This window comes from Heterodontus francisci, chromosome 26, assembly GCF_036365525.1.
Source record: "Heterodontus francisci isolate sHetFra1 chromosome 26, sHetFra1.hap1, whole genome shotgun sequence".
Classification (NCBI taxonomy): domain Eukaryota; kingdom Metazoa; phylum Chordata; class Chondrichthyes; order Heterodontiformes; family Heterodontidae; genus Heterodontus; species Heterodontus francisci.
This window is the reverse complement of record NC_090396.1, coordinates 62,580,565-62,606,308: the sequence shown is the minus strand read 5'-3', so window position 1 is coordinate 62,606,308 and position 25,744 is coordinate 62,580,565. Positions and strand designations below refer to the sequence as shown.

Here is a 25,744-nt window from a genome sequence, read left to right as displayed (position 1 = left end):
GTTCCATTAATTAAATTACAACATTCTCTCTGACTTCAGTCCAGGCTCCTGCTGTTGTTTTTAAATCTTTTTCTAGGTATCTATCCTGTTGGCCATTCCAATTTTAAATTGGAAATAGAGCTCGGATTGCAGTTGAGAGGAAGAGTTGCCATTTAAATATCACAGCAAAGCACAATGCTATCAGCTATCACTCTGCTCTGACACCACTGAGACTTTTAAATAGCAACTCTAACTCCTAATGCCAGGCTTCAGCCACCAACAGCAGGGTAAGATGATGCTTACCTTTATTCCCAAACAAGGGCGTAAATTTTATACTTGAGTGCGTATGATAGGTGGAGTCATTTGGAATGTTCCCTGCAATGACTCTGGTCCTTTTGCTCTGAATCTTATGTTTTCTCCACGCACATTTTCAGCTAAGACTCAAGTTAAAAATACTATTTCTCAGTTTGAAATAACTATACAGATTATTACATATTGCATACATTTCCTAAATTATTCATATGTAGTTCTCCTTTTACCAAATGTAAAATTTCTCTATTGCTTCGTACTCAGAAGTGTCTTTTAGTAAAGATTACAATAAATGTATTTCTAGCAGCTAATGTCAGAAGTAGATGCCAGTCTACAGTGATTAAGCCCACTCCCCAATGATAGTAAATTTTGGCTTTGTTCTTGCTTTGTAGTATTCTATACAAAAACAGTAGTGCTTAAATTATACAGCAGAGACATGTTGTCTAAAAATAATTTATTATTCAATTACCAAATATCAGCACACAATGTAAAGAGTGCTAGGCAGCGACTTAATGCTTCTCACTTTCACCGATAGAAACAGATTCTCAGTTTAGCTCAGAAAACAAAGCTCATTATATAACGGCAGCTGTTAAATTCACATGAAAAGCAGCATTTGCTTTCAGCCCCTTCCCCAAAAGAAACATAACAGAAAGACATCTGAGCTGAGCACTGGTTTAGCCTAGCTTCTCAAAATGATTTCTAGTTGCATTACTGCCTACACAGTGGGGGACGCATTGGCATATCATACTGCCAGGGACAGAAAATGGCCTCTGGCAGTATGAAATATTTGATATTCTGACACTGCCAATGTTCACTATAACTGAGGAAAGATTAGATCACTGTGCCAAAGCTGCTGCTAATTTACTGCTTAAATGTAGCCAGGAGGTTTGGGGGGGTGGGGGTGGGGCTGATAGCGAGAGAGGGGAGAATCAGTTGCAAGGAAAAGCGGCAGAATTTCTAGGCCTCTATCGTTCAATGTCCCTGCCATTTCAATATTAGATCCTATGAGTTTGTCACCCTTAGTGACTCTATCCCAATCTTAATTCTCCTTTTGTTACTTATTTGCCTATAGAAAATACATAGCTATATATGTTTACCCTCTTTGATTTTTCATTTCCTACTTTCCTCTTGCTTCATTAATTGCATTTTTAATCTTTTTACTTAGCTCATCATATTCCCCTGAAAACAAAAGATAAGAAATAAGAGCAGCAGTAGGCCATTCGGCCCTTTGAGCCTGCTCTGCCATTTAACAAGATCACAGTTGATCTTCTTCAGCTACACCTTACCACACGAATCCCATACCCTTGATTCCCTTAAAATCAAAAAATTTATCGATCTCTGACTTGAATATACGCAACCACTGATCATCCACTGCTCTCTGGGGTAGGGAAGTCCAAAGGTTCATAATCCTTTGAAGAAATTTCTCCTCATCTCAGTCCTAAATGGCTGACTCCTTAATCTGAGACTGTGACACCTAGTTCTAGACTCTCCAGCCAGGGGAAACATCCTCCCAGCATCTACCCTGTTAAGGCCCTTAAGAATTTTATATGTTTGAATGAGATCACATATTCTTCTAAACGCTAGGGAATCTAGGCCTAGTCAACTCAATCACTTATCATAGGCCAATCCTCTCATCCCAGGAATCAGTCTAGTGAACTTTCACTGCACTCCCTCAAAACCGTACACAGCATTTCAGGTGTGGTCACACCAAGGCCCGACAATAAGGCTTCTTTACTCTTATACTCCAATCCCCCTTGTAATAAAGGTTAAAATACCATTTTCTTTTCTACTTGCTTGCTGCACTTGCATTTTAACTTTCTGTGATTTGTGTACAAGGACACCCAGGTCCCTCTGAATACAAACATTCCCCAGTCTCTCAACATTTAAAAAATATTCTGCTTTTCTATTTTTCCTACCTAAGTCAATGAGTTCACATTTCTCCACATTATATTCCATCTGCCATGTTCTAGCCCGTTCACTCAACCTGTCTATATCCCTTTGCAGCCTCTTTGCATCCTCCTCACAGCTTACTTTCTCATCTAGCTTTGTATCATCAGCAATCTTGGATACATTACACTTGGTCCTCTCATTAAAGTCATTGACACAAACAGTAAATAGCTGAGGTCCAAGCACTGATCCTTGTGGTACCCCACTAGTTACAGCTGCCAACCCAAAAATGACCCGTTGATTCCTGTTGTTTTCTGTCTGTTAACTAATCCTCAATCTATACTAATATATTACCCCCAACCCCATGAGCCCTAATTTTGTGTAATGACCTCTTGTGTAGCACCTTGTTAAATGCTTTTTGAAAATCTAAATACACTACATCCACTGGTTCCTCCTTATCCACCCTAATAGTTAAAACTCAAAAAACTCTATTCGTAAAACACAATTTTCCATTCATAAATCTGTGTTGACTCTGCCCAATCATATTATGATTTTCTGAGTGCCCTGTTATCACATCCCTAATAATTCTGAGCTGAAGTACCTTAAGAGAGAGACACTTACTGCAGAAGTGGTTGTCTGTGATCACGATGCTCTCCATAAACTCGCACATACTGCAGTTGTGACCACTTGCACTGTCATCCCTCTCTAACTTTGTTTCATTTAATTAATTAAAGTTTATATGTCATCAAATTATTTTTTTTAATTTTTAAGCTAATTACTTGATCTAGTTTAACTTATAGGTAGGTTAAATTAAATGGCTTAGTTGTGAACTTATCCTCGCCACCTTCCTTGTGCTGTGACGTCACTTTGCAATTTTGATTTCTCCCATTCTGTTCACTGACTCACAGAATGTACACCTCCGCTCTTGGCCTCATCCTTTTCCACTGCTACTCTCTCGGCATCGCCCTTTTCTAGCGCTCCACTCTGCTCTCGGCCTCAACCTTTTCTAGTGCTCCACTCTGCTCTCGGCCTGACCCTTTTCTTGTGCTCCGCTCTGCTCTCGGCCTGACCCTTTTCTACACTCTGGTCCTGGCCTTGCCCTTTTCTAGTGCTTTGTTCCACTCTCGGCCTCACCCTTTTCAATGCTCCGCTCTGCTCTTGGCCTTGCTCTTTTCTTGTGCCAAAGGTCCCTTCTGCCATCCTCTCCTTTATTATTTATGTACTTTGTGTATGCCTTTTTCTTCAGATTTGATCATATCCTCACCCCTATTTATCTACGGCATTACTTTCTTGGCTAGTTTGTTCTTACGTTTTAGTGGAATATACTTCTCCTGAACTCTACTCATCTCTCATTTAAATATAGCCCACTGTTGTTTTACCTCTTTATCTGTCGATATTTTTCACCAGTTTATCTCCCCCAGCTCCATACTCATTCCCTCATAGTTGATTTTGTTTCAATCTATTACTTTGTCCTTTGTAATATCTTTTTCTCTTTCAATCACTACCATTATCTAAATCCTTATTATAATGTGATCACTACTTCCTACACTTACTCTCTTTTCTGCTATGGTCCGTTGCCATTACTAGATCTTGCAGTATCCTTTATTGGATTTCTTACATGTTGGGTCAGAAAGGAATCTTGTACACACAGTAAAACCTCCGGACTCTCCTCCTCTTTTATTACCTCTGCCTTTAGGGTAGTTGAAATCCCCTATAATTATAATGGTCTTTACTCATCCCATATGATTCTTCCTCCACTTTCTTTCCAGTGTTTGTTAGGGCCTACTTTTTAGTTACGCTCCTGTACATCTTTTGCCAGTATATAATTTGTTTATATTTTGATTTCGGTAAAAAGGGATAGTGGGCTGTATAAAATAAATACAGATTTGCACAAAATTATCTGTTACAGTATTTTATGTGGCCTTTAAAATCTGTGTTTATTTGCATTGTCTTTGCTAATTCATGGAAAACAATTAAAAATAATCAAGATATTCAAAATCTATTTTTTTTAAATTTATAATTCTTAAATATTGTACAATGGAGTTACAAATATATACAAAACTAATATTTGTGTCCTAAGTCATAGTGCGTTCTGAATAATTTAAAAGAAACATACAATTTATAGACATTATTTACTATAAATGTGAAATTTTAAAATGTTAGAATGTACAGAAATGTTACTGCAGTGCTCAAAGCAGATTGCCAGTAAAATAATATAATACTGGCACGTGATGTAACCACATCTAAGAATATCAGAGATGCAGTGTGTAAGTCACGAGGCTGTAATTCCATTTATAAGAATCTGATATATGTAAATAAAGTAAGCAAAGCAGAAGTTAATTCTGAACATCTGAACTGTGCAGTCGAGTTGCTGACTTTATATCATTCCTCAGTACTTGCTACAATATATTTTGCATGTGTTATTCAATCATACTTTCAGCCCCCACACCAGCGTGCTTACATACATTTTATTTGGTGCCGCAATATTGCCTATAGGAAGATGTGTGCTGTGTAGAAATTAAGTAGGTATTAGTGTGTGACCACAGCCAGATTGGCCTGAAGAGAAAGGGAATTACTGGGTTTGTGAGGCGGTGAATACAATCATTTTCATTTTCTCATGACTGCATTAGATACTCCTGTCCAAAGAGATACTAACGTACAAATGTTTAATGTGTACATTTGAAATTCATCTCTCTGTTATTCTAGTGGAGCCATTAACTCATTTAAATTAAATAGCTGAATGCATCTGATAAAATGACAGAGAGAAGAATTTCAAACACGTACAGATAAGTGTTTCTATATTAATATACCATGGCATAATTTCAGGGACAAGATGATTGTTTGATTTTCTTTTATTAAATTATAAATTTGTGACGAAGAATCGAGTAAGGTAACAAATCTAGTATATTATTATGAAATCTTAATTTGGGGAGCCAATGTTTTACTTTACAAGCAGAAATCACGGTACATTATGTACATTAAAAATGAAAACCCTTTACTTGAAACCCACAGTTCAGACCTAGCTAGGTTAGCAATGTTGTAGGGGATCTGAGGCATTTGACGTACTATGCAGAATGGGGAAGGACTCGTTTCTCTCCACAGCAGTGTTGTATTGTTCTCGGTCAAGTCTATACTTAATTGATATGCCAGTGTCTGCCTAGAAGATTTTTTGGTGTATCTGCTTGGCTCAGATGGTAGCATTCTCAAGCTAGTGGCGTCAAGCCTTAAGTCAGGGTTTGAGCTCATAATTTGTATATAATTCTATGGAATTTAAAGTGACACTCTCATGCAGCAGTAAGGGAATGCTGTATTATCAAAAGTGACATTCTTTGAATGAGATGTTAAACCCAAAGCCTGTTTTGTGTGGTTCTTCCAGTGCTCTGGTCAACATACCTTCCTTGACCAATGCCATACAAATAAATTTACCAGTCATTCATTTCTTTTCTGTTTGTAGGAAGATGATGGTTTAGAATGGATGTCACATTGGCTAATGTAACAAATCACTACACTTCATAAATAATTCACTGTGTAAAATGCTTCGAAATATTTCAACATGACAATCAGATATATAACTGCAATTTTTTTTCTTTTTGCAAAATTTATTATCTCAATAATAATATAATGTTAGTGTTATGACATAAAAGATAGTAATCACAGTATTGCTTCTTGATACACAAACCAAGTATGAAACATAAATACATACCTGCCTAATTGGTTCTGGTACTCTGTATCTGCAGCAGGAAAGAGTCAGACGTGTGGCAGTGTCCAGACTAATCCTGTGACCCACAGATACATAAATGGGTTTAGTGCTTTTCTCACAGCTTTTTAGAGCCTGCCACAAATAAATAAAGATATACAATTAGAGTAACCCCATAAACTGGATTAACTACTGAAATATCTAATCTGTACATTTTGCATTAGTTACTTGATCATGAATAAATGCAGAAATGTGTAAAATGTGTTTTTTGTTTCCTTTATCAAGAAATCTTTGCCAAAAGGCTGCTTCATATTCATCATAAATACATTTTTATATAACACTTGTTCTGTGGTACTTATTACCCCTGACATGCAGGCTCCGAGAGTTATATCTTACTACAACTGAAAGATTGCCTAATTGCTGGTCAACGTAACCCAGTGCAGGCAGGAAAGTCTGACTTACAATCAAACTTCTGGAATTAGTCCGAGAGGCCAGTGGCCTGCTTTGGCTAACCCTACTTAGTTTTTCCTGATCTTTTCTATAATTACCAACCTCACTTTTCTATACTTTTTTTTCTTTTAAAATAATTTTAAATCTTCTTTCTCTTAGAAGCATGCATCTTTTTCTGGAGGGAAGGCCTCTTTTCCAAGGTGAACACTGTGCTATTAGCAACCATTAAAGGTGGCGAAACACTTAATTTTCATTCATGGCACAGCCTGACGGTATGATTGAATTCAGGAAAGGGCAGACCATTTGGTAAACCACGGATATAATTCCATGATCTAACCATTACATGGCACTGTGGACTGAAACACCAAAGCACTGCATCACTTCAGCTACAGCAGATCATGTGATAGAATTGTAACAAAATAGAAGATCCCATCAGTGATTTGCTGGTGATGTAGGAATACTGGAAAAGTGTTGTTTACAACGTCAAGAAAGAACTTGCATTTATATAGTACCTTTCACAACTTCAGGATGTCTCAAAGCACTTTACAGCCAATTAAGTACTTGTTGAAGTGAAGTCACTGTTGTAACATATAGTTCTGATAAAGTGTCTATGTTTGAAATGTTAACTTGTTCGTTCTTAGAAAAGATGTTAACTGACATGCTGAGTGCTGCCTGCATTTTTCCATCTTTATAGTTTACCAAAATGCAAAAGGCCCTTCCTGCGACATCACCAAGATGACTGCTTTGAGTTTCAAAGCATTCTGTAACAAATTCTAAAACTACAAGTCCCTCCTAAGAAGTGGCTTTTTCTGTTTAGCCTAGTTTTACTGACCTACAGTGCACAAACGATCTTTAAAATAATTTGCACAACACAATGCAGCATAAAAACACAGACCTACCATGCCTAAAACTTTCCCAGAGCTTCCAGTTAGTGAAAACGCATTTCCACCTTTCTGAAGGGCTTTGACCTACAAAACAACATGTTGAAATAAAAGCAAAGTTTTAAATGAAGTGTCTTCTATTTCATAATTACATTACTGAGGGAGTTAAGCAACAACGGATAAATTCTCCTCTCATTGCAACAATATCACCGGCTATGAATCTTCTAGTGTATCAATTTGCCATTCTCCTGTCTGATACAGAAACAGAATATTTGGCATTCACTTACTGCTTCAAAATTTGACTGAAGGGATATTATTTTTTTGGAACTAACTGTATTACTTAATTTCTAAGAGCCCTGTCACATATGGACATCAGTATTTTTTTATTCATACATGGGATACGGGCACTGCAGGCCCATCCCTAATTGCCCTTGAGAAGGTGATGATGAGCCGCCCTCTTGAACCGCTGAAGTCCAGATGGATTACAGTTTTTTGTAGTGGTTTTCATACAACTGAATGGCTTATCAAAACTGAACACTGTGCAATCATCAGCGAACATCTGCACTTCTGACCTTATGATGGAGGGAAGGTAATTGATGAAGCAGCTGAAGATGGCTGGGCCGAGGACACTAATCTGAGCAACTCCTGCAGCGATGTCCTGCTGCAGAGAAGACTGGCCTCCAACAGCCTCAACCATCATCCTTTGAGCTCGGTATGACTCCAGCCAGGGGACAGTGTTCCCCCGGTTCTCAATGACTTCAATTTTACTAAGGCTCTTTGACACCACACTGACTCAAATGCCGCCTTGATGGAGCCAAGGACAGTCATTCTCACGTCACCTCTGGAATTCAGCTCTTTTGTCCACCTTTTGACCAGTGCTGTAATGAGGTCAAGAGCAGACTGATCCTGGTGGAACCTGAACAGAGCATCAGTGAGCAGCTTATTGGTGAATAAATGTCACATGTTAGCATTGTCAACGACACTTTTGTCACTTTGCTGATGATTGACAGTAGTCTAATGGGGTAGTAACTGTCCATAATGAACTGGTCCTGCTTTTTGTGGACAGGACATACCTGGGCGATTTTCCACATTGTCAGGTAGGTGCCCATGTTTTAGCTGTACTGGAACAGCTTGGTTAAGGATTTGGTTAGTTCTTGAGCACAAATCTCCAACACTACAGCTGGGATGTTCTTGGAGTCCATAACCTTTGCTGTATCCAGTGCATTCAGCAGTTTCTTGATAACATGTGAACTGAATCGAATTGGCTGAGAACTGGCACCGGTGATGGTGGGGACCTCAGGAGGAGGCCGAGACGGATCATCCACTCGGCACCTGGCTGAAAATGGTTGCAGACACTTCAGCCTTGTCTTTTGCACTTACCTGGTGAACTCTGCCATTACTGCGAATGGGGATGTTCATGGAGCCTCCTCCTCCCATTCGTTGCTTAACTGTCCAACATTCACGACTGGATATGGCTGGTCTCCAGAGCTTTGATCTGATCTGCTGGTTGTAGAATCGCTTAGCTCTGTTTATAGCAGACTGATCCGCTGTTTAGCATGCATGTAGTCCTGTGTTGCAGCTTCACCAGGTTAGCATCACATTTTTAGGTATGCCTGGTGCTGATCCTGGCATGATCTTCTACACTTCTCATTGAATTAGAATCAATCCGCTGACTTGATGATAATGGTACAGTGAGGGATATGCTGGGCCACAAGGTTACAGATTGTGGTGTGATACAATTCTGCTGCTGCTGATGACCCACAGCACCTCATGGATACCCTGTTTTGAACTGCATAAGAACACAGGAACAGAAGTAGGCCATTTAACCCCTCAAGCTCATTCTGCTATTCATTGAGATCGTGGCTAATCTGCAACCTAACTCCATATACCTGCCTTTGCCCCATATCCCTTCATACCATTGGCTAACAAAAACCTATCAGTTTTAAAATTAACAATTGATCTAGCCATTTGCGGAAGAGAGCTCCAAACTTCTACCACATCTTGCATTAAGAAATGCTTCCTAATTTCACTCCTGAAAGGTCCGGCTCTATTTTTCAGCTATGCCCCCAGTCCTACACTCCCCAACCAGCAGAAACAGTTTCTCCCAATCTATCATATCTGTTCCCCTTAGTATCTTGAAAACTTTGAGCAAATCACTCCTTAACCTTTCAAATTCCAGAGAATACAAAATTAGTTTGTTTAATCTCTTCCCAAAGCTTAAGCATTGAAGTCCAGGTATCATTCTAATAAATCTACGCAGCACTCCCTCCAAGGCCAATATATCCCTCCTAAGGTGGGGCACCCAGACTGCACTCAGTACTGCAGATGTGGTCTAACCAGGGCATGGTATAGCTGAAGCATGGCTTCTGCCCACTTGTAGTATAATACTCTTGATATAAAGGCCAACATTTCATTAGCTTTTTTTAATTATTTTCTGTACCTGTTCATGCCATTTTAATGATCTATGTACCTGACCTCCAAATCTCTTTGGACCCCCACAATATCCATTAGTCACAGTTTTGCCCATTCATTTAATCTATCACTACCTCTTTGTAATTTTACACTTCCATCCATACGGCTTACAATACCACCTATCTTTGTATCATCGGCAAATCTCTCAGATCTGTTCTGAATCTATCCCACTTAGCCTGGTGGTAGTGCCACAAAGCACAATAGAGGGAGCTCTCAGTGTGAAGACAAGACTTTGTCTCTATAAGGACTGTGTGATGGTCATTGCCACCAATACTGTTATGATAGATGCATCAGTGATAGGTAGATTGGTGAGGATGAGGTTAAGTAGGTTTTTCACGTGTTCGTTCTCTCACCACCTGCCGCAAGCCCAGGCTGGCAGATATGTCTTTCAGGATTCGACCAGTTCAGTCAGTAATCGTGTTACCGAGCCACTCTCGAAGTCCTTCGCCCAGAGTATACTCTTACTACCCTCAGTGCCTCTTCCAAGTGGTGTTCAAAATTGAAGAGTACAGATTCATCTGTTGAAGGATGGCTGTAGATGGTAACCAGCAGGAGGTTTCCTTGCCCATGTTTGACCTGATGCCATGAGACTTCATGGGATCCAGAGTCAATGTTGAGGACTCCCAGGACAACTCCCTCCCAACTGTATACCATTGTGCCACCACCTCTGGTGGATTTGTCCTGTTAGTGGGACAGGACATACCCAAGGACAATGATGGAGGAGTCTGGGACATTGGCTGTAAGGTACAATTCTGTGAGTATGAATATGTCAGGCTGTTGCTTGACTAGTCTGTGGGACAAGTCCCCAGATGTTAATGAGGAGCACTTGGCAGGGTTGACTGGGCTGGGTGTGCCTTTGGTGTGTCCAGTGCCTAGGTCGATGCTGGGTGGTCTGTCCAGTTTTATTCTTATCACACTTCTTTGTAGCCTTTTGACACACCTAAGTGCTTGCTAAGCCATTTCAGAGGGCAGTTCAGATTCAACCACATTGTTGTGGGTCTGGAGTCACTTTTCGGCCAGACCAGGTAAGAACAGCAGATTTCCTTCCCTAAAGATCATTAAGAAAGACTTGTATTTATATAGCACTTTTCACAACCACTGGAAGTCTCAAAGCACTTTACAGCCAATGAAGTACTTTTGAAGTGTAGTCACTATTGTAATGTAGGAAACTCAGAAGCAAATTTGCGCACAGCAAACTCCCACAAAGAGTGATGTGATAATGACCAGATAATCTGTTTTTGTGATGTTGATTGAAGGATAAATATTGGCCAGGATACCAGGGAGAACTCCCCTACTCTTCTTTGAAATAGTGCCATGGGATCTTTTACATCCACCTGAGCAGGCAGATGGGGCCTTGGTTTAATGTCTCAACTGAAAGACAGCACCTCTGCTAGTTCAATACTCAGTCTGCACTGCACTGGAGTGTCAGCTTTGATTGTTGTGCTCAAGCCCTGGAGTGGGACTTTAACCCGGAACCACTTGTGACTCAGAGGTCAGAGTGCTACCAACTGAGCCACAGCTGACACAAAAGTTAACACTGTGGTAGCAGAGAATGGTTACGATCCATTGATCTAGTGAACCAGATGGGCTTTTGCAACAATCCAGCAGTTTCATGATCACCATTAGTAATACTACTGAAACTACCTTTTTAATTCCAGATTTATTTAATTAACTGAATTGAAATTCCCCAGATGTTGTGGTCTGATTTGAACCCATGTCCCTGGATTGCTAGCCCAGTAACACTATTTCTGGGTCTGGCTTTAAATCAGAGAAGAAAACCAATTAGGAATGGTGGGGTTAACATTGGGAGGCTCATCTTCAAGTGAGAAATGCCATAATGGCCATGCTGGAGTGACGCAATCCCCATGAGATGTAATAAGTATGAAACTTATAAAAATGGCAAAGTAAAAGAAGGCCCAGGTAAGGAAATGGTGAAGGTACAAGTCATTTCTCTAAGAGGAATCCAATTTAGGTTGAGAGGGAAAAAAAAACTGATGTAAGGTCACTGACCTGAAACGTTAACTCTGCTTCTCTCTCCACAGATGCTGCCAGACCTGCTGAATTTTTCTCGCACTTTCTGTTTTTTATTTCAGATTTCCAGCATCCAGGGTATTTTGCTTTTTAAAAAACAAAAGTTTTTTGGTCTCTATCAATGCTGGTCTTCAACCGCCTTTCATCTTTGGCCTCCCTGTCTCAAGAGACAATGGGTAAGCGCTGAGAGGTGGTCAATGGTGTGTGGTGCAGCACCTGGAGTGGCCATAAAGGCCAGTTCCAGAGTGACAGACTCTTCCACAGGTGCTGCAGATAAAATTGGTTGTCGGGGCTGTTACACAGTTGGCTCTCTCCTTACACTTCTGTCTCTTTTCCTGCCAACTGCTAAGTCTCTTCGACTTGCCTCTCTTTAGCCCCGCCTTTATAGCTATCCACCAGCTCTGGCAACTGATTCCCCCATTACTTGTGGTCAATGTCGCAGGACTTTATGTCGCGTTTGCAGACGTCTTTAAAGCGGAGACAAGGACGCCCGGTGGGTCTGATACCAGTGACTAGCTCGCTGTACAATGCGTCCTTGGGGATCCTGCCATCTTCCATGCGGCTCACATGGCCAAGCCATCTCAAGCACTGGTGGCTCAGTAGGGCGTTTCTGCTGGGGATGTTGGCCGCCTCGAGGACTTCTGTGTTGGAGATACAGTCCTGCCACTTGATGTCAAGGATTCTCCGGAGACAGCGAAGATGGAATACGTTGAGACGTCACTCTTGGCTGACACACGTCGTCCAGGCCTCGCTGCCGTAGAGCAAGGTACTGAGGACACAGGCTTGAAACACTCGGACTTTTGTGTTCCGTGTCAGTGCGCCATTTTCCCACACCCTCTTGGCCAGTTTGGACATAGCAGCAGACACCTTTCCCATGCGCTTGTTGATTTCTGCATTGAGAGACAGGTTACTGGTGAGAGTTGAGCCTAGGTGGGTGAACTCTTGAACCAATTCCAGAGCGTGGTCACCGATATTGATGGATGGAGCATTTCTGACGTCCTGTCCCATGATGTTCATTTTCTTGAGGCTGATGGTTAGACCAAATTCATTGCAGGCCGCCGCAATCCTGTCGATGAGTCTCTGCAGACACTCTTCTGTGTGGGATGTTAATGCAGCATCGTCAGCAAAGAGGAGTTCCCTGATGAGGACTTTCCGTACTTTGGTCTTCGCTCTTAGACGGGCAAGATTGAACAACCTGCCATTTGATCTTGTGTGGTGGAAAATTCCTTCTTCTGAAGACTTGAACGCATGTGAGAGCAGTAGTGAGAAGAAGATCCCAAACAGTGTAGGTGCGAGAACACAGCCCAGTTTCATGCCACTCAGGATAGGAAAGGGGTCTGATGATGCACTGCTATGTTGAATTGTGCCTTTCATATTGTCATGGAATGAGGTGATGATACTTAGTAGCTTTGGTGGTACATATAAGTTAGCTAGGATGAAGGAGTGACCTGGTGACTCTCATTTATAATCGTCTCCCTTCATTCCAGTGTCTCCCTTGACAACCAACCCAATTAAGAACATGAAAGAACCAAGTAAAAGGCTACATTGGTAGAGGAAAGCAACAGTGATTGAGATTAAGGTGTTGACATACTCCAATAATTAGTAAATGGGAGACCCAAAAGGACAATGAAACTTGCTCCTCTTCCACTGTACTTGCTCTTTAGTACCTGTCACTAGACAGCAAGTGCCAAACGTAAGCTTCTAACTGCACAACAAAATGCTCCTGCTCCCTCCTGATAGAGTGGTGGAAACAGGTTCAATAGTAGCCTTCAAAGGGGAATTGGATAAATAGCTGAAGGAAAAAAAATTGCAGGGATATGGGGAAAGAATGGAGGAATGGGACTAACTGGATTGATATTGGAAAGAGTCAGTGCAGACTCGATGGGCCAAATGGCCTCTTTTTATGCTGTACTATTCTATTCTATGATTCTACGATGAGATAAATGCATTAAATGTGCAGGCAGGAGTGTGAGAAAAAGGAAAAGAAAAGTCAAAAAGCATAAAAGTGCCTTGTTGTGCCTCTAAGGTTGTCCCCCCATGGCAAAATATGTCTTTTTTCATTCACACAGACTTAACAATTATTAGGTACAAAAGTGGCTTTGTATAACTGATATACCTGTGTTCCGGCTGGAATGGCTGCTGAATTTTTGAAAATTCTTTTTGCCATAACTTACCTTTCTTTCCATTCCCTTGCTGTAATAACAGTTCTAAAGTAAGGTTTTACTAAAGAGCGACAGTAAATTTATGGACAAACATAATTTGTAATCAACAGATCTGAGATTTTGCTACTCCTCAACAAAGACTACATTAAACAATGCTGCCAACAGGCTTGTAAAGAAACTCATTACCAGACAAAACATGGGTAATAAAACACAAGGTCTTTTTATGAGGTGGCTTGAGGATGAGAATTGGCAGATACTTTGTAAATCCTGGCCACTTAAAGCATATGTACTTCTCCTGTAGCAAGAGCTTTTCAAGATGGCTCCTGGGCTGGAAGCTCCCGAGGAAGCTCCCTTGCTGTTCAACTCTATCCATGGCCATCTGCTCCCATCCCTAACGTTTTCTCCCCCAATCTGCCCTCTTAAACTGTTTAAATTCCCCTGGCTCTTTAAATCAGTTCATTTTAGCCCTATCTAAAAGTTTACAGTTAGTTTAGTGTATGTTACCTGGGCCCACTGCCCTCCCCCAGCCACACCTGCTCTTTGTTTTCTCAATGAAATTGATCCGGATGAAACTGACGAGAACAGCTGCCGATACTTTAATCTCCGATCCTGCTGTCTTCACAGTCCAGAGTGTCTGCAGCCACGGCATGCGGTAAGTCCATTGAGGTGAAGAAGGAGCTGCGGGACCCGAGAGAAGTCCTGTGAAAAGGTGCCCCGAACACCCAAAACATCCACGAACGGCCCCCCCGGCCGCAACTTCAAAGCGCCCGCGGGAGATGGCTCGGAGAGCATCTGCAGCGCACTGTCGGCAATGCTGCATGCCTTTATTTAAACCACTGCAAAAAAAAAAAACCCTGAGCAAATGTAATCACCTCTAAGTCTGCCAAATGATGCTTCACCTCCCGAAGGACGTAGATGAGCTTTCCGGACGTCGATGGTGGGCACTGAGGAAATGGCCTATTACCTGCACCAGATTCCACCCCCCCTCCCCCCCCCCCCCCCCACCCCCGTCCCCTTCCCTGCTCCACCCTCTCAGCTCACCCCCTCACAACCCCGTCCCAGCCCGCCCCCCCCGCACCATCTTCACCCCGCACCCCCTTCCCCTGCACCCCCCCCCCCACCCCCTCCCTCTACCCCTCCCCCTTGCATCCCCTCCTCCCACCGGCACCATCCTACACCTGTGTAGGGGCCCCAACAACCCCACTGCCTTGTGGGCGTCTCGGGAGAGACCAAGGCTAAGGGAGTAAACCCTAACAGAAAATCCGGAGCGGAACCCCGTAGGCGGTCATGTGTCACCTTTGGCATGTTTCCGGCAGTTCCTGCAGCCATACTGGTGCCAAACGTCGTGTCCTGCACTCCTTTGGACCCCACCAGAAAGGCCGAGAGGGGGGTTTTGACGACTGGGCAACTCTCAACCTCCATAAATTTGCCCAGGCATGCGCCATGGAGAGGTCACTCCATAGTTGCCTCACAGCGACTGAAACAACACGGAAGGCAGCAGTTACGGGTTATAAGTCCAGATAAATTGGCGTAGAAACTGGGCGCCACGGGTTGCCTTTGTCGGTGGGAGAGGTCATTGCACCTCACTGGACAGCTACCGCCCGCCTCAAACCGGGCAGCCCCCGGTCAATAAGGTTCTGTCCCGCCACAGTCTGCCTGCTTCAATGGGTGCTTGGAGCTCAGGGTCATTGCCCGAAAGGTGGACTGATACACCGCACCAAACAACATGAAAAAAGGAAAGAAGGTACCAGCCCTTCGCTTTGCAAGCTGGAACGTCAGAACTATGCGTCCTGGCCTGTCGGAAGACCTTACACAAATCAACGATTCTCGGAAGACCGCCATCATTAACAACGAGCTCAGTAGACTCAATGTGGACATTGCAGCACTTCAGGAGACTCGCCTCCCCGCGAGTGGCTCTCTAGCAGAGCAAGACTACACCTTCTTCTGGCAGGGCAGGGATCCTGAAGAACCAAGACAGCATGGAGTGGGCTTCGCCATCAGAAACTCCTTGCTCAGCATGATAGAGCCTCCCTCAAATGGCTCGGAACGCATACTGTCCATCCGACTGCTCACCACCTCTGGTCCAGTACACCTACTCAGCATCTATGCTCCAACACTCTGTTCCGCACCTGAAGCTAAAGACCAGTTCTATGAACAACTCCATAACATCATTAGCAGCATCCCCAACACCGAACACCTATTCCTGCTGGGGGACTTTAATGCCAGGGTTGGGGCCGACCATGACTCATGGCCCTCCTGCCTTGGGCGCTATGGCGTTGGAAGGATGAATGAGAACGGGCAGAGACTGCTTGAGTTGTGTACCTATCATAACCTCTGCATCACCAACTCGTTCTTTCACACTAAACCCTGTCACCAGGTTTCATGGAGGCACCCAAGATCACGTCGTTGGCACCAGCTAGACCTCACTGTCACAAGGCGAGCCGCCTTAAACAGTGTTCAAATCACACGCAGCTTCCACAGTGCGGACTGCGACACCGACCACTCCCTGGTGTGCAGCAAGGTTAGACTCAGACCAAAGAAGTTGCATCATTCCAAGCAGAAGGGCCACCCGCGCATCAACACGAGCAGAATTTCTCACCCACAGCTGTTACAAAAATTTCTAAATTCACTTGTAACAGCCCTTCAAAACACTCCCACAGGGGATGCTGAGACCAAGTGGGCCCACATCAGAGACGCCATCTATGAGTCAGCTTTGACCACCTACGGCAAAAGTGCGAAGAGAAATGCAGACTGGTTTCAATCTCATAATGAAGAGCTGGAACCTGTCATAGCCGCTAAGCGCATTGCACTTTTGAACTACAAGAAAGCCCCCAGCGATTTAACATCCGCAGCACTTAAAGCAGCCAGAAGTACTGCACAAAGAACAGCTAGGCGTTGCGCAAACGACTACTGGCAACACCTATGCAGCCATATTCAGCTGGCCTCAGACACTGGAAACATCAGAGGAATGTATGATGGCATGAAGAGAGCTCTTGGGCCAACCATCAAGACGATCACCCCCCTCAAATCTAAATCGGGGGACATAATCACTGACCAACGCAAACAGATGGACCGCTGGGTTGAGCACTACCTAGAAATGTACTCCAGGGAGAATGCTGTCACTGAGACTGCCCTCAATGCAGCCCAGCCTCTACCAGTCATGGATGAGCTGGACATACAGCCAACCAAATCGGAACTCAGTGATGCCATTGATTCCCTAGCCAGCGGAAAAGCCCCTGGGAAGGACAGCATTACCCCTGAAATAATCAAGAGTGCCAAGCCTGCTATACTCTCAGCACTACATGAACTGCTATGCCTGTGCTGGGACGAGGGAGCAGTACCCCAGGACATGCGCGATGCCAACATCATCACCCTCTATAAAAACAAAGGTGACCGCGGTGACTGCAACAACTACCGTGGAATCTCCCTGCTCAGCATAGTGGGGAAAGTCTTTGCTCGAGTCGCTCTGAACAGGCTCCAGAAGCTGGCCGAGCGCGTCTACCCTGAGGCACAGTGTGGCTTTCGTGCAGAGAGATCGACTATTGACATGCTGTTCTCCCTTCGTCAGATACAGGAGAAATGCCGTGAACAACAGATGCCCCTCTACATTGCTTTCATTGATCTCACCAAAGCCTTTGACCTCGTCAGCAGACGTGGTCTCTTCAGACTACTAGAAAAGATCGGATGTCCACCAAAGCTACTAAGTATCATCACCTCATTCCATGACAATATGAAAGGCACAATTCAACATGGTGGCTCCTCATCAGAGCCCTTTCCTATCCTGAGTGGTGTGAAACAGGGCTGTGTTCTCGCACCCACACTTTTTGGGATTTTCTTCTCCCTGCTGCTTTCACATGCGTTCAAATCCTCTGAAGAAGGAATTTTCCTCCACACAAGATCAGGGGGCAGGTTGTTCAACCTTGCCCGTCTAAGAGCGAAGTCCAAAGTACGGAAAGTCCTCATCAGAGAACTCCTCTTTGCTGACGATGCTGCTTTAACATCTCACACTGAAGAATGCCTGCAGAGTCTCATCGACAGGTTTGCGTCTGCCTGCAATGAATTTGGCCTAACCATCAGCCTCAAGAAAACGAACATCATGGGGCAGGATGTCAGAAATGCTCCATCCATCAATATTGGCGACCACGCTCTGGAAGTGGTTCAAGAGTTCACCTACCTAGGCTCAACTATCACCAGTAACCTGTCTCTAGATGCAGAAATCAACAAGCGCATGGGTAAGGCTTCCACTGCTATGTTCAGACTGGCCAAGAGAGTGTGGGAAAATGGCGCACTGACACGGAACACAAAAGTCCGAGTGTATCAGGCCTGTGTCCTCAGTACCTTGCTCTACGGCAGCGAGGCCTGGACAACGTATGCCAGCCAAGAGCGACGTCTCAATTCATTCCATCTTCGCTGCCTTCGGAGAATACTTGGCATCAGGTGGCAGGACTATATCTCCAACACAGAAGTCCTTGAAGCGGCCAACATCCCCAGCTTATACACACTACTGAGTCAGCGGCGCTTGAGATGGCTTGGCCATGTGAGCCGCATGGAAGATGGCAGGATCCCCAAAGACACATTGTACAGCGAGCTCGCCACTGGTATCAGACCCACCGGCCGTCCATGTCTCCGTTATAAAGACGTCTGCAAACGCGACATGAAATCGTGTGACATTGATCACAAGTCGTGGGAGTCAGTTGCCAGCATTCGCCAGAGCTGGCGGGCAGCCATAAAGACAGGGCTAAATTGTGGCGAGTCGAAGAGACTTAGTAGTTGGCAGGAAAAAAGACAGAGGCGCAAGGGGAGAGCCAACTGTGCAACAGCCCCAACAAACAAATTTCTTTGCAGCACCTGTGGAAGAGCCTGTCACTCCAGAATTGGCCTTTATAGCCACTCCAGGCGCTGCTTCACAAACCACTGACCACCTCCAGGCGCGTATCCATTGTCTCTCGAGATAAGGAGGCCCAAAAAGAAAAAAAGACTTCTCCTGTACATTTACATTTTTTATCTAACTAAAGGTTTTGTAGAAATAGTCCATTCAGATCTATTTATCATTATCATCTACTTACTTAGCCTGAGCACCAGCTTACTTCATAAAGGTCCTGTCCAAATGGAAAACTGTCATAATAACACAATACAGAGGCTATTATTCTCCCATTAGGGCAGGAGAGTAACCAATATAATATCCCTTTCCAAAAGGGAGACAGAGCTAACTCAGGTGACAACAGGCCAGTTAATATAACATCTTTGCCAGAGAAAAAAAACTACAATCTTTAATTAAAGATAAAACATCTAACTGAAGAGAAAATCATTTAAAGCAGCGAACATGGATTTCAGAAAGGAAGACGGTGCTTGACAAGTGTAGTAAGAGTTCTGTGAGGTGGTGGCAGATAGTGTGGATGGGGAAATACAGTGAATGTGGTATTCAATGGATATTCAGAAAGACTTTGACATACAACACAGGAAACCTTGGTGAAGATTAAGGGGTTACAGAATTCGGGAACGATTAAAAACTGGTTAGGTGTTACGAGGTTTCCATATTTTTTGTTAAAAACTTGAGAATCTATATTTTTAAAATCTGAAAAGGGTTAAATAGACATTGAATCATTTGGAGATTGCTGAACTGTGTGGGTGTTTTTTTTTTTAAAAGGAAGGTCAACAAAAAGGTTGACCAGTAAACAAGTACTGGAAAACATGTGAGTTCAAGATTCCCCATGGTAGGCTCATTCAGAAAGTAAGGAGGCATGGGATTCAGGGAAAGTTGGCTGTCTGGATACAAAATTGGCTGGCCCATAGAAGTCAGAGGGTGGTAGTAGATGGAAAGTATTTAGCATGGAGCTGGGTGACCAGTGGTGTTCCACAAGGATCTGTTCTGGGACCTCTGCTCTTTGTGATTTTTATAAATGACTTGGATGAGGAAGTGGAAGGCTGGGTTAGCAAGTTTGCCGATGACACGAAGGTTGCTGGAGTTGTGGATAGTGTGGAAGGCTGTTGTAGGTTGCAACGGGACATTGACAGGATGCAGAGCTAGGCTGAGAAGTGGCAGATGGAGTTCAACCTGGAAAAGTGTGAAGTGATTCATTTTGGAAGGTCGAATTTGAATGCAGAATACAGGCTTAAAGACAGGATTCTTGGTAGTGTGGAGGAACAGAGGGATCTTGGGGTCCATGTCCATAGATCGCTCAAAGTTGCCACCCAAGTTGATAGGGTTGTTAAGAAGGTGTATGGTGTGTTGGCTTTCATTAACAGGGGGATTGAGTTTAAGAGCCGCGAGGTTATGCTGCAGCTCTATAAGGCCCTGGTTCGACCACACTTGGAATATTGTGTTCAGTTCTGGTCGCCTCATTATAGGAAGGATGTGGAAGCTTTAGAGAGGGTGCAGAGGAAATTTACCAGGATGCTGCCTGGACTGGAGGGCATGTCTTACAAAGAAAGATTGAGGGAGCTAGGGCTTTTCTCATTGGAGCGAAGAAGTTTGAGAGGTGACTTGATAGAGGGGTACAAGATGATGAGAGGCATAGATAGAGTGGATAGCCAGAGACTTTTTCCCAGGGTGGAAAGGGCTATCACCAGGGGGCATAATTTTAAGATTGGAGGAAGGTTTAGGGGAGATGTCAGAGGTAGGTTCTTTACACAGAGAGTGGTGGGTGCGTGGAATGTACTGCCAGCGGTGGTAGTAGAAGCAGATACATTAGGGGCATTTAAGAGATTCTTGGATAGGTACATGGATGATAGTAGAATGAAGGGTAGGTAGTTAGTTTGATCTTAGAGTAGGTTAAAGGTTCGGCACAACATCGTGGGCCGAAGGGCCTGTACTGTGCTGTACTGTTCTATGTTCTCTATGTTCAAGTAAACACAGCAGGTGTTCTAACCTGAAGGGACAGATGTATACAAGGAAATGACAGACCACGATATATGGCTGTCATAAGATTGTTGCTGAACTGTTTGTGGTTTCATTTTGAACTGTTAAAAGCCAGTTGGTTTTTGTACTAAAAGAGGCAGTTGGAGATCTGCATATTGACCTGCTAGGAGATCAGAAGAAAATCCAGACCACTGTTACCTCTCTTCGAAGAATCCCTGCTCTTGAAAAGCAAAAGCTTGTATGAAGTTGTACCATTGTCTCCTGTATTTTGAAGAAATCTGGAATGTTTGCAGAAATCTCGCTTCTTTAAAAGAACTGTGCATCGAATGTGTGAGAACTGAAACAGATTGTTGCTGCATATCTGCTGTAAGACCTATGTGAAGCCTTCTGTAGTTGAATTTCTTTGAACTCCTACCCAAAACAGACTGTTCGTCAACCTCACCTGGAAAGATTCCGAGTGACAGCCATCTATTCGACTTTGCGACACCTCGCCAAAACAAAGGACTTCCATATCTGCTTCTCTGCAGTCCAAGTTTTTTTTTATTCCTTCTATTTCTTTGTAACAGCTGTACACAAAGATCCCTTTTTTTCCCGGTTAACCGGTTGTGTACGTGAGTGTGTGTGAGGGCGAGGATAAAAATAAGGGGCTTTAATATTTCAATTTGCATATATATTTACTTTGTTATTGGCTAAGACTTGGTTTATAATCAACAAATATTTTTGTTGTTTATTAAAGAAACCTGGCTGGTGTGCTTTATTCTAGGAACAAATAGAGTATCTAATTGACTGTTTCGGTAAGTGGAAACATTTACTGATATGTTTTGAGCTGTGGAGAAGTGGGACTGAATTAACAGTGCACTCCTCCCGCCTCGGTCATAACAAAGGGAGGAAATAGAGTATAAGTTAAGGACAGTTTCTCAGTGGTTGGAAGTGGGTAGTGGTGTCCAACAGGGTTCTGTTCTGGGAGCACTTCTGTCCACTCTGTACTTTAACGATTTGGCCCTATGACTAGATGGAGTCTTGCCCAATTTGTGGGTGTTAATAAAATAGAAGGCATCGCAAATAGTTCTAATGTCCAGAAGGAAGGAGATAGCGACAAAATAGTGGAATGGGCAAAAAAGTGGATGAAGTTCAATATCAGCAAATGTGAAATGGTTTTGAGCTTGTGGAATGCAGTACCGGAGTTAGTGATTGAAGCAGAGAGCATGTCAACATTTAAGAATAGGTTAGATAGGTGGTTGAAAGAAAAGGGAATAAGGGATATGGTAACAGGGTGGGAACATGGGATAAAGCCTCCTGCTTGTGTGAAGGATAAACACGAAGCCGGACTGGTTTGGCCTAATAGCCTGTTTCTGGGATAGTGTTTCTATGTATCTCGGTTTAATATAGTTTATCTAAACTATAATATTAATAATCTAAGAACCTTGCTGTCAACACACCAGTGAAAACTAACATTTAGCTAATTTTGGGAGGGGCCCGCCTCGACCCCCGACATCGAGAAGGGCCCGCCACATACTACCGATGGCAGGGGAACCTCGGTGTGCCACCCACCTGCTGCTGGGGGCGGGGCCTTCATCTAAATATTTATGTGACTATGAGTGAGGCAGGTAGAGGGATCCAGGAGGTAGTGCTGCAGGAGTCTCAGCCATTGTCCTTGTCCAACAGGTTCGAAATTCTTGCTCCCTGTGTGGACGAGAGCAGAGACTGTAGGGAGGATGAACAAACTGACCACAGCACCGTGGCACCGGGAGCCATTCAAGTGGGGGGGGAGAAAAGAGAAATGTAGTCGTAATCGGGGATAGTATAGTTAGGGGCATAGACACTGTTCTTTGTGACCAGGATCGAGAGTCCTGAAGGCTCTGTTGCCCACCTGGTGCCAGGGTTTGGGATATCTCATCTGGGCTGCAGAGGAACTTGGTGTGGGAGGGGAAGATCCAGTTGTCGTGGTCCACGTTGGTACCAATGATATAGGTAGAGCAAGGTTAGAGGTTCTGCTGAGGGAATATGAGCAGCTAGGGGCTAAATTAAAAAGCAGAACCAAAAAGGTAATAATCTCTGGATTACTACCTGAGCCACGAGCAAATTGGCAAAGGGTCAATAAGATTAAAGAGGTAAACGCATGGCTCAAAGATTGGTGTGGGAGAAATGGGTTCGAATTCATGGGACATTGGCACCAGTACTGGGGAAGGAGGGAGCTGTTCCGATGGGACAGGCTCCACCTGAATCACCAGAGTCCTGGTGAATCGTATAACTAGGGCTGTAGATAGGGCTTTAAACTAAATAGTGGGGGGAGGGTTCAGTTACATGGAAAAACAGGTAGTTAAAGGAGAAGGTAGAAGTGCATGTTAGTGGTGAGGCTGATTGTTACCAAACTGCAAGAAGTATACTGGTTAAACCAGAAGAGAGAAGTAATAAACAGGCGAATAAAGCATCAGTGCTGAGGGACAGGTTAGGGGGTATAGCCCAAATAAGAGTTCTATATACAAATGGACGGAGTGTAAGAAATAAACTAGATGAGCTGCAGGTGCAAATTCAAATGGAAGACTATGATGTGGTGGCCATTGCGGAGACGTGGCTGCAGGATGGTCGGGACTGGGAACTAGATATACCTGGTTATAAAGTTTACAGGAGGGACAGGGAAAATGGCAGAGGGGGTGGAGTAGCCTTACTGATTAGAAAAAATATCACTTCATTGGTGAGGGAGGATATAATGAGGGGAAAGCATTCAGTGGAGACCTTATGGGTGGAATTGAGGAACAGAAAAGGATCTAAAACTGTAATGGGTGTTGTGTATAGACCCCCTGATAACAATTCTGAGGTGCTAGATTGTATAAATGCACAAATTAGGCAAGTATGTAACGAAGGCAAAGTAGTATTAATGGGGGATTTTAACTTACACATAGATTGGGAGAGGCAGACTAGCACCTGTCAGAAAGGTAGTGAATTTCTGGAATATGTCCGGGATAGTTTCCTACAGCAATATGTTCTAGATGTAACAAGGGGACAGGCAATATTAGATTTAGTTATGAGTAATGAGCCAAATTTAATTAGTAGCCTAACTGTGCGTGAACATTTATCAAATAGTGATCACAACATGATCGAATTCAAGGTAGCGTTTGAAAGTGAAAAGCACAAATCAGCTACTAGAAAATTTTAGACTTGGGTAAGGCTGACTTTACCAAGATGAGACAGAGATTGTCCACGGTAAAATGGGTAAGTCTGTTAATGGGTCAAATGACTGAAGAACAGTGGAGAATATTTAAAGAAACATTTAACGAAATACAGAGTGAGTATATACCCGAGAGGAAAAAGCTCCACTTCACAGTAAAAACTCCACTTCACAGTAAAAACAGCCATGGACAACTAAAGAGATTAGGGATAGCATAAAACAAAAAGAAATGGCTTACAAAAATGCAAAACGCGGTACAGATCCGGCCGAATGGGATCGATACAAAGACCAGCAAAGGGTCACAAAGCAGCTTATAAGAGCTACTAAAAGAGATTATAAAAGGAAACTTGCAAAGGACATCAAGCTCAATAAGAAGAAATTTTATAGTTACATAAAGGGAAAACGGGTGGTCAAGAGCAATGTAGGCCCACTAAAAGCTGAAACTGGAGATATTGTCATTAATAATGGGGAAATGGCAGACACGTTGAACAGTTACTTTGCCTCCGTATTTACAGTTGAAAAGGAGGATAACTTGCTGGAAGTCCTGAAAAAAGTAATAGCTGATAGGGGACAGGGACTTAATACAATTAACGTAAGTGAATCATCAGCAACAAGGAAATTAATGGAACTGAAGAGTGAGAAATCCACAGGACCTGACGGTTTCCATTCGAGGGTGTTAAAAGAAGTAGGTGAGCACATTGTAGATGCCCTAACTATAGTCTTTCAGAGTTCCCTAGATTCAGGAGTGGTCCCTCTGGATTGGAAAGTTGCACATCTCACTCCACTTTTTAAGAAGGGTGAAAGGGGGAACCAAGGAAATTACAGACCAGTTAACCTGACATCTGTGGTGGGCAAGTTACTGGAGTCTATAATCAAGGATAGGGTGACTTAACACCAAAAAAAATTCAGTTAATCAGGGACAGCCAGCATGGCTTCATGACGGGAAGGTCATGCCTGATAAATCTCATTGAATTTTTTGAAGAGGTGACTAAGGTAGTGGACAGTGGAGTGTCCATGGATGTTATTTATATGGACTTCCAGAAGGCATTTGATAAAGTCCCACATAAGAGACTGTTAACTAAGGTAGAAGCCCATGGAGTTGAGGGCAAATTATTGACATGGTTAGAAAGTTGGTTGAGTGGTAGGCGACAGAGAGTGGGGGGGGTATTGGGTAAGTACTCCGATTGGCAGGATGTGACTAGTGGTGTCCCGCAGGGATCTGTGTTGGGGCCTCAATTATTCACATTATTCATTAACGACTTGGATGATGGCATAGTAAGTCATATATCCAAATTTGCTGATGATAGAAAGTTAGGCGGCATTGTGGACAGTCTAGATGATAGCAAAAAATTGCAAAGAGATATTGACAGACTAGCTGAGTGGGCAAAACTCTGGCAGATAGATTTCAATGTAGGCAAGTGTGAGGTTATCCATTTTGGACCAAAAAAGGATAGAGAAGGGTACTTTCTAAATGGGAAGAGGTTAAGTACAGTGGATGTCCAAAGAGACTTGGGGGTTCAGGTGCATAGATCTTTAAAATGCCACGAGCAAGTGCTGAAAATAATCAAAAAGGTGAATGGAATGCTAGCCTTTATATCTAGAGGATTGTAGTATAAAGACACAGAGGTTATACTGCAGCTGTACAAAATCCTGGTTAGACCCCAATTGTAGTACTGTGAGCAGTTCTGGGCACCACACCTTAGGAAGGATATATTGGCTTTGGAGAGAGTGCAACGTAGGTTTACAAGAATGATACCTGGACTACAGGGGTTAAGTTACGAGAGATTACACAAATTAAGCCTGTTTTCACTAGAATTTAGAAGGTTAAGGGGTGATCTGATTGAAGTC

At 43.3% G+C, this 25,744-nt stretch overlaps 1 protein-coding gene across 23 annotated transcripts in view; it reads right to left on the bottom strand.

Annotated features, from left to right (window-relative positions):
* LOC137384399 (endonuclease V-like) overlaps positions 1 to 25,744 on the bottom strand; it is a 282,278-nt gene that overhangs the window by 224,232 nt on the left and 32,302 nt on the right. For 21 of the 23 annotated variants that reach the window (XR_010977583.1, XM_068058394.1, XM_068058391.1 and 18 more), the window contains 2 exons: positions 7,222 to 7,290; positions 5,879 to 6,007 (listed from right to left, as the gene is read on the bottom strand). The exons of 1 other annotated variant lie outside the window; for it this stretch is intronic. Coding sequence is in view for 21 of the 22 variants with exons in the window: in XM_068058394.1 (XP_067914495.1) it covers positions 5,879 to 6,007; positions 7,222 to 7,290 (198 nt within the window). In the remaining variant the exon portion in view is untranslated. Of the gene's footprint in view, positions 1 to 5,878; positions 6,008 to 7,221; positions 7,291 to 25,744 lie in introns of those variants that run through there. One more of the 23 variants, XM_068058400.1, reaches the window with a different exon arrangement.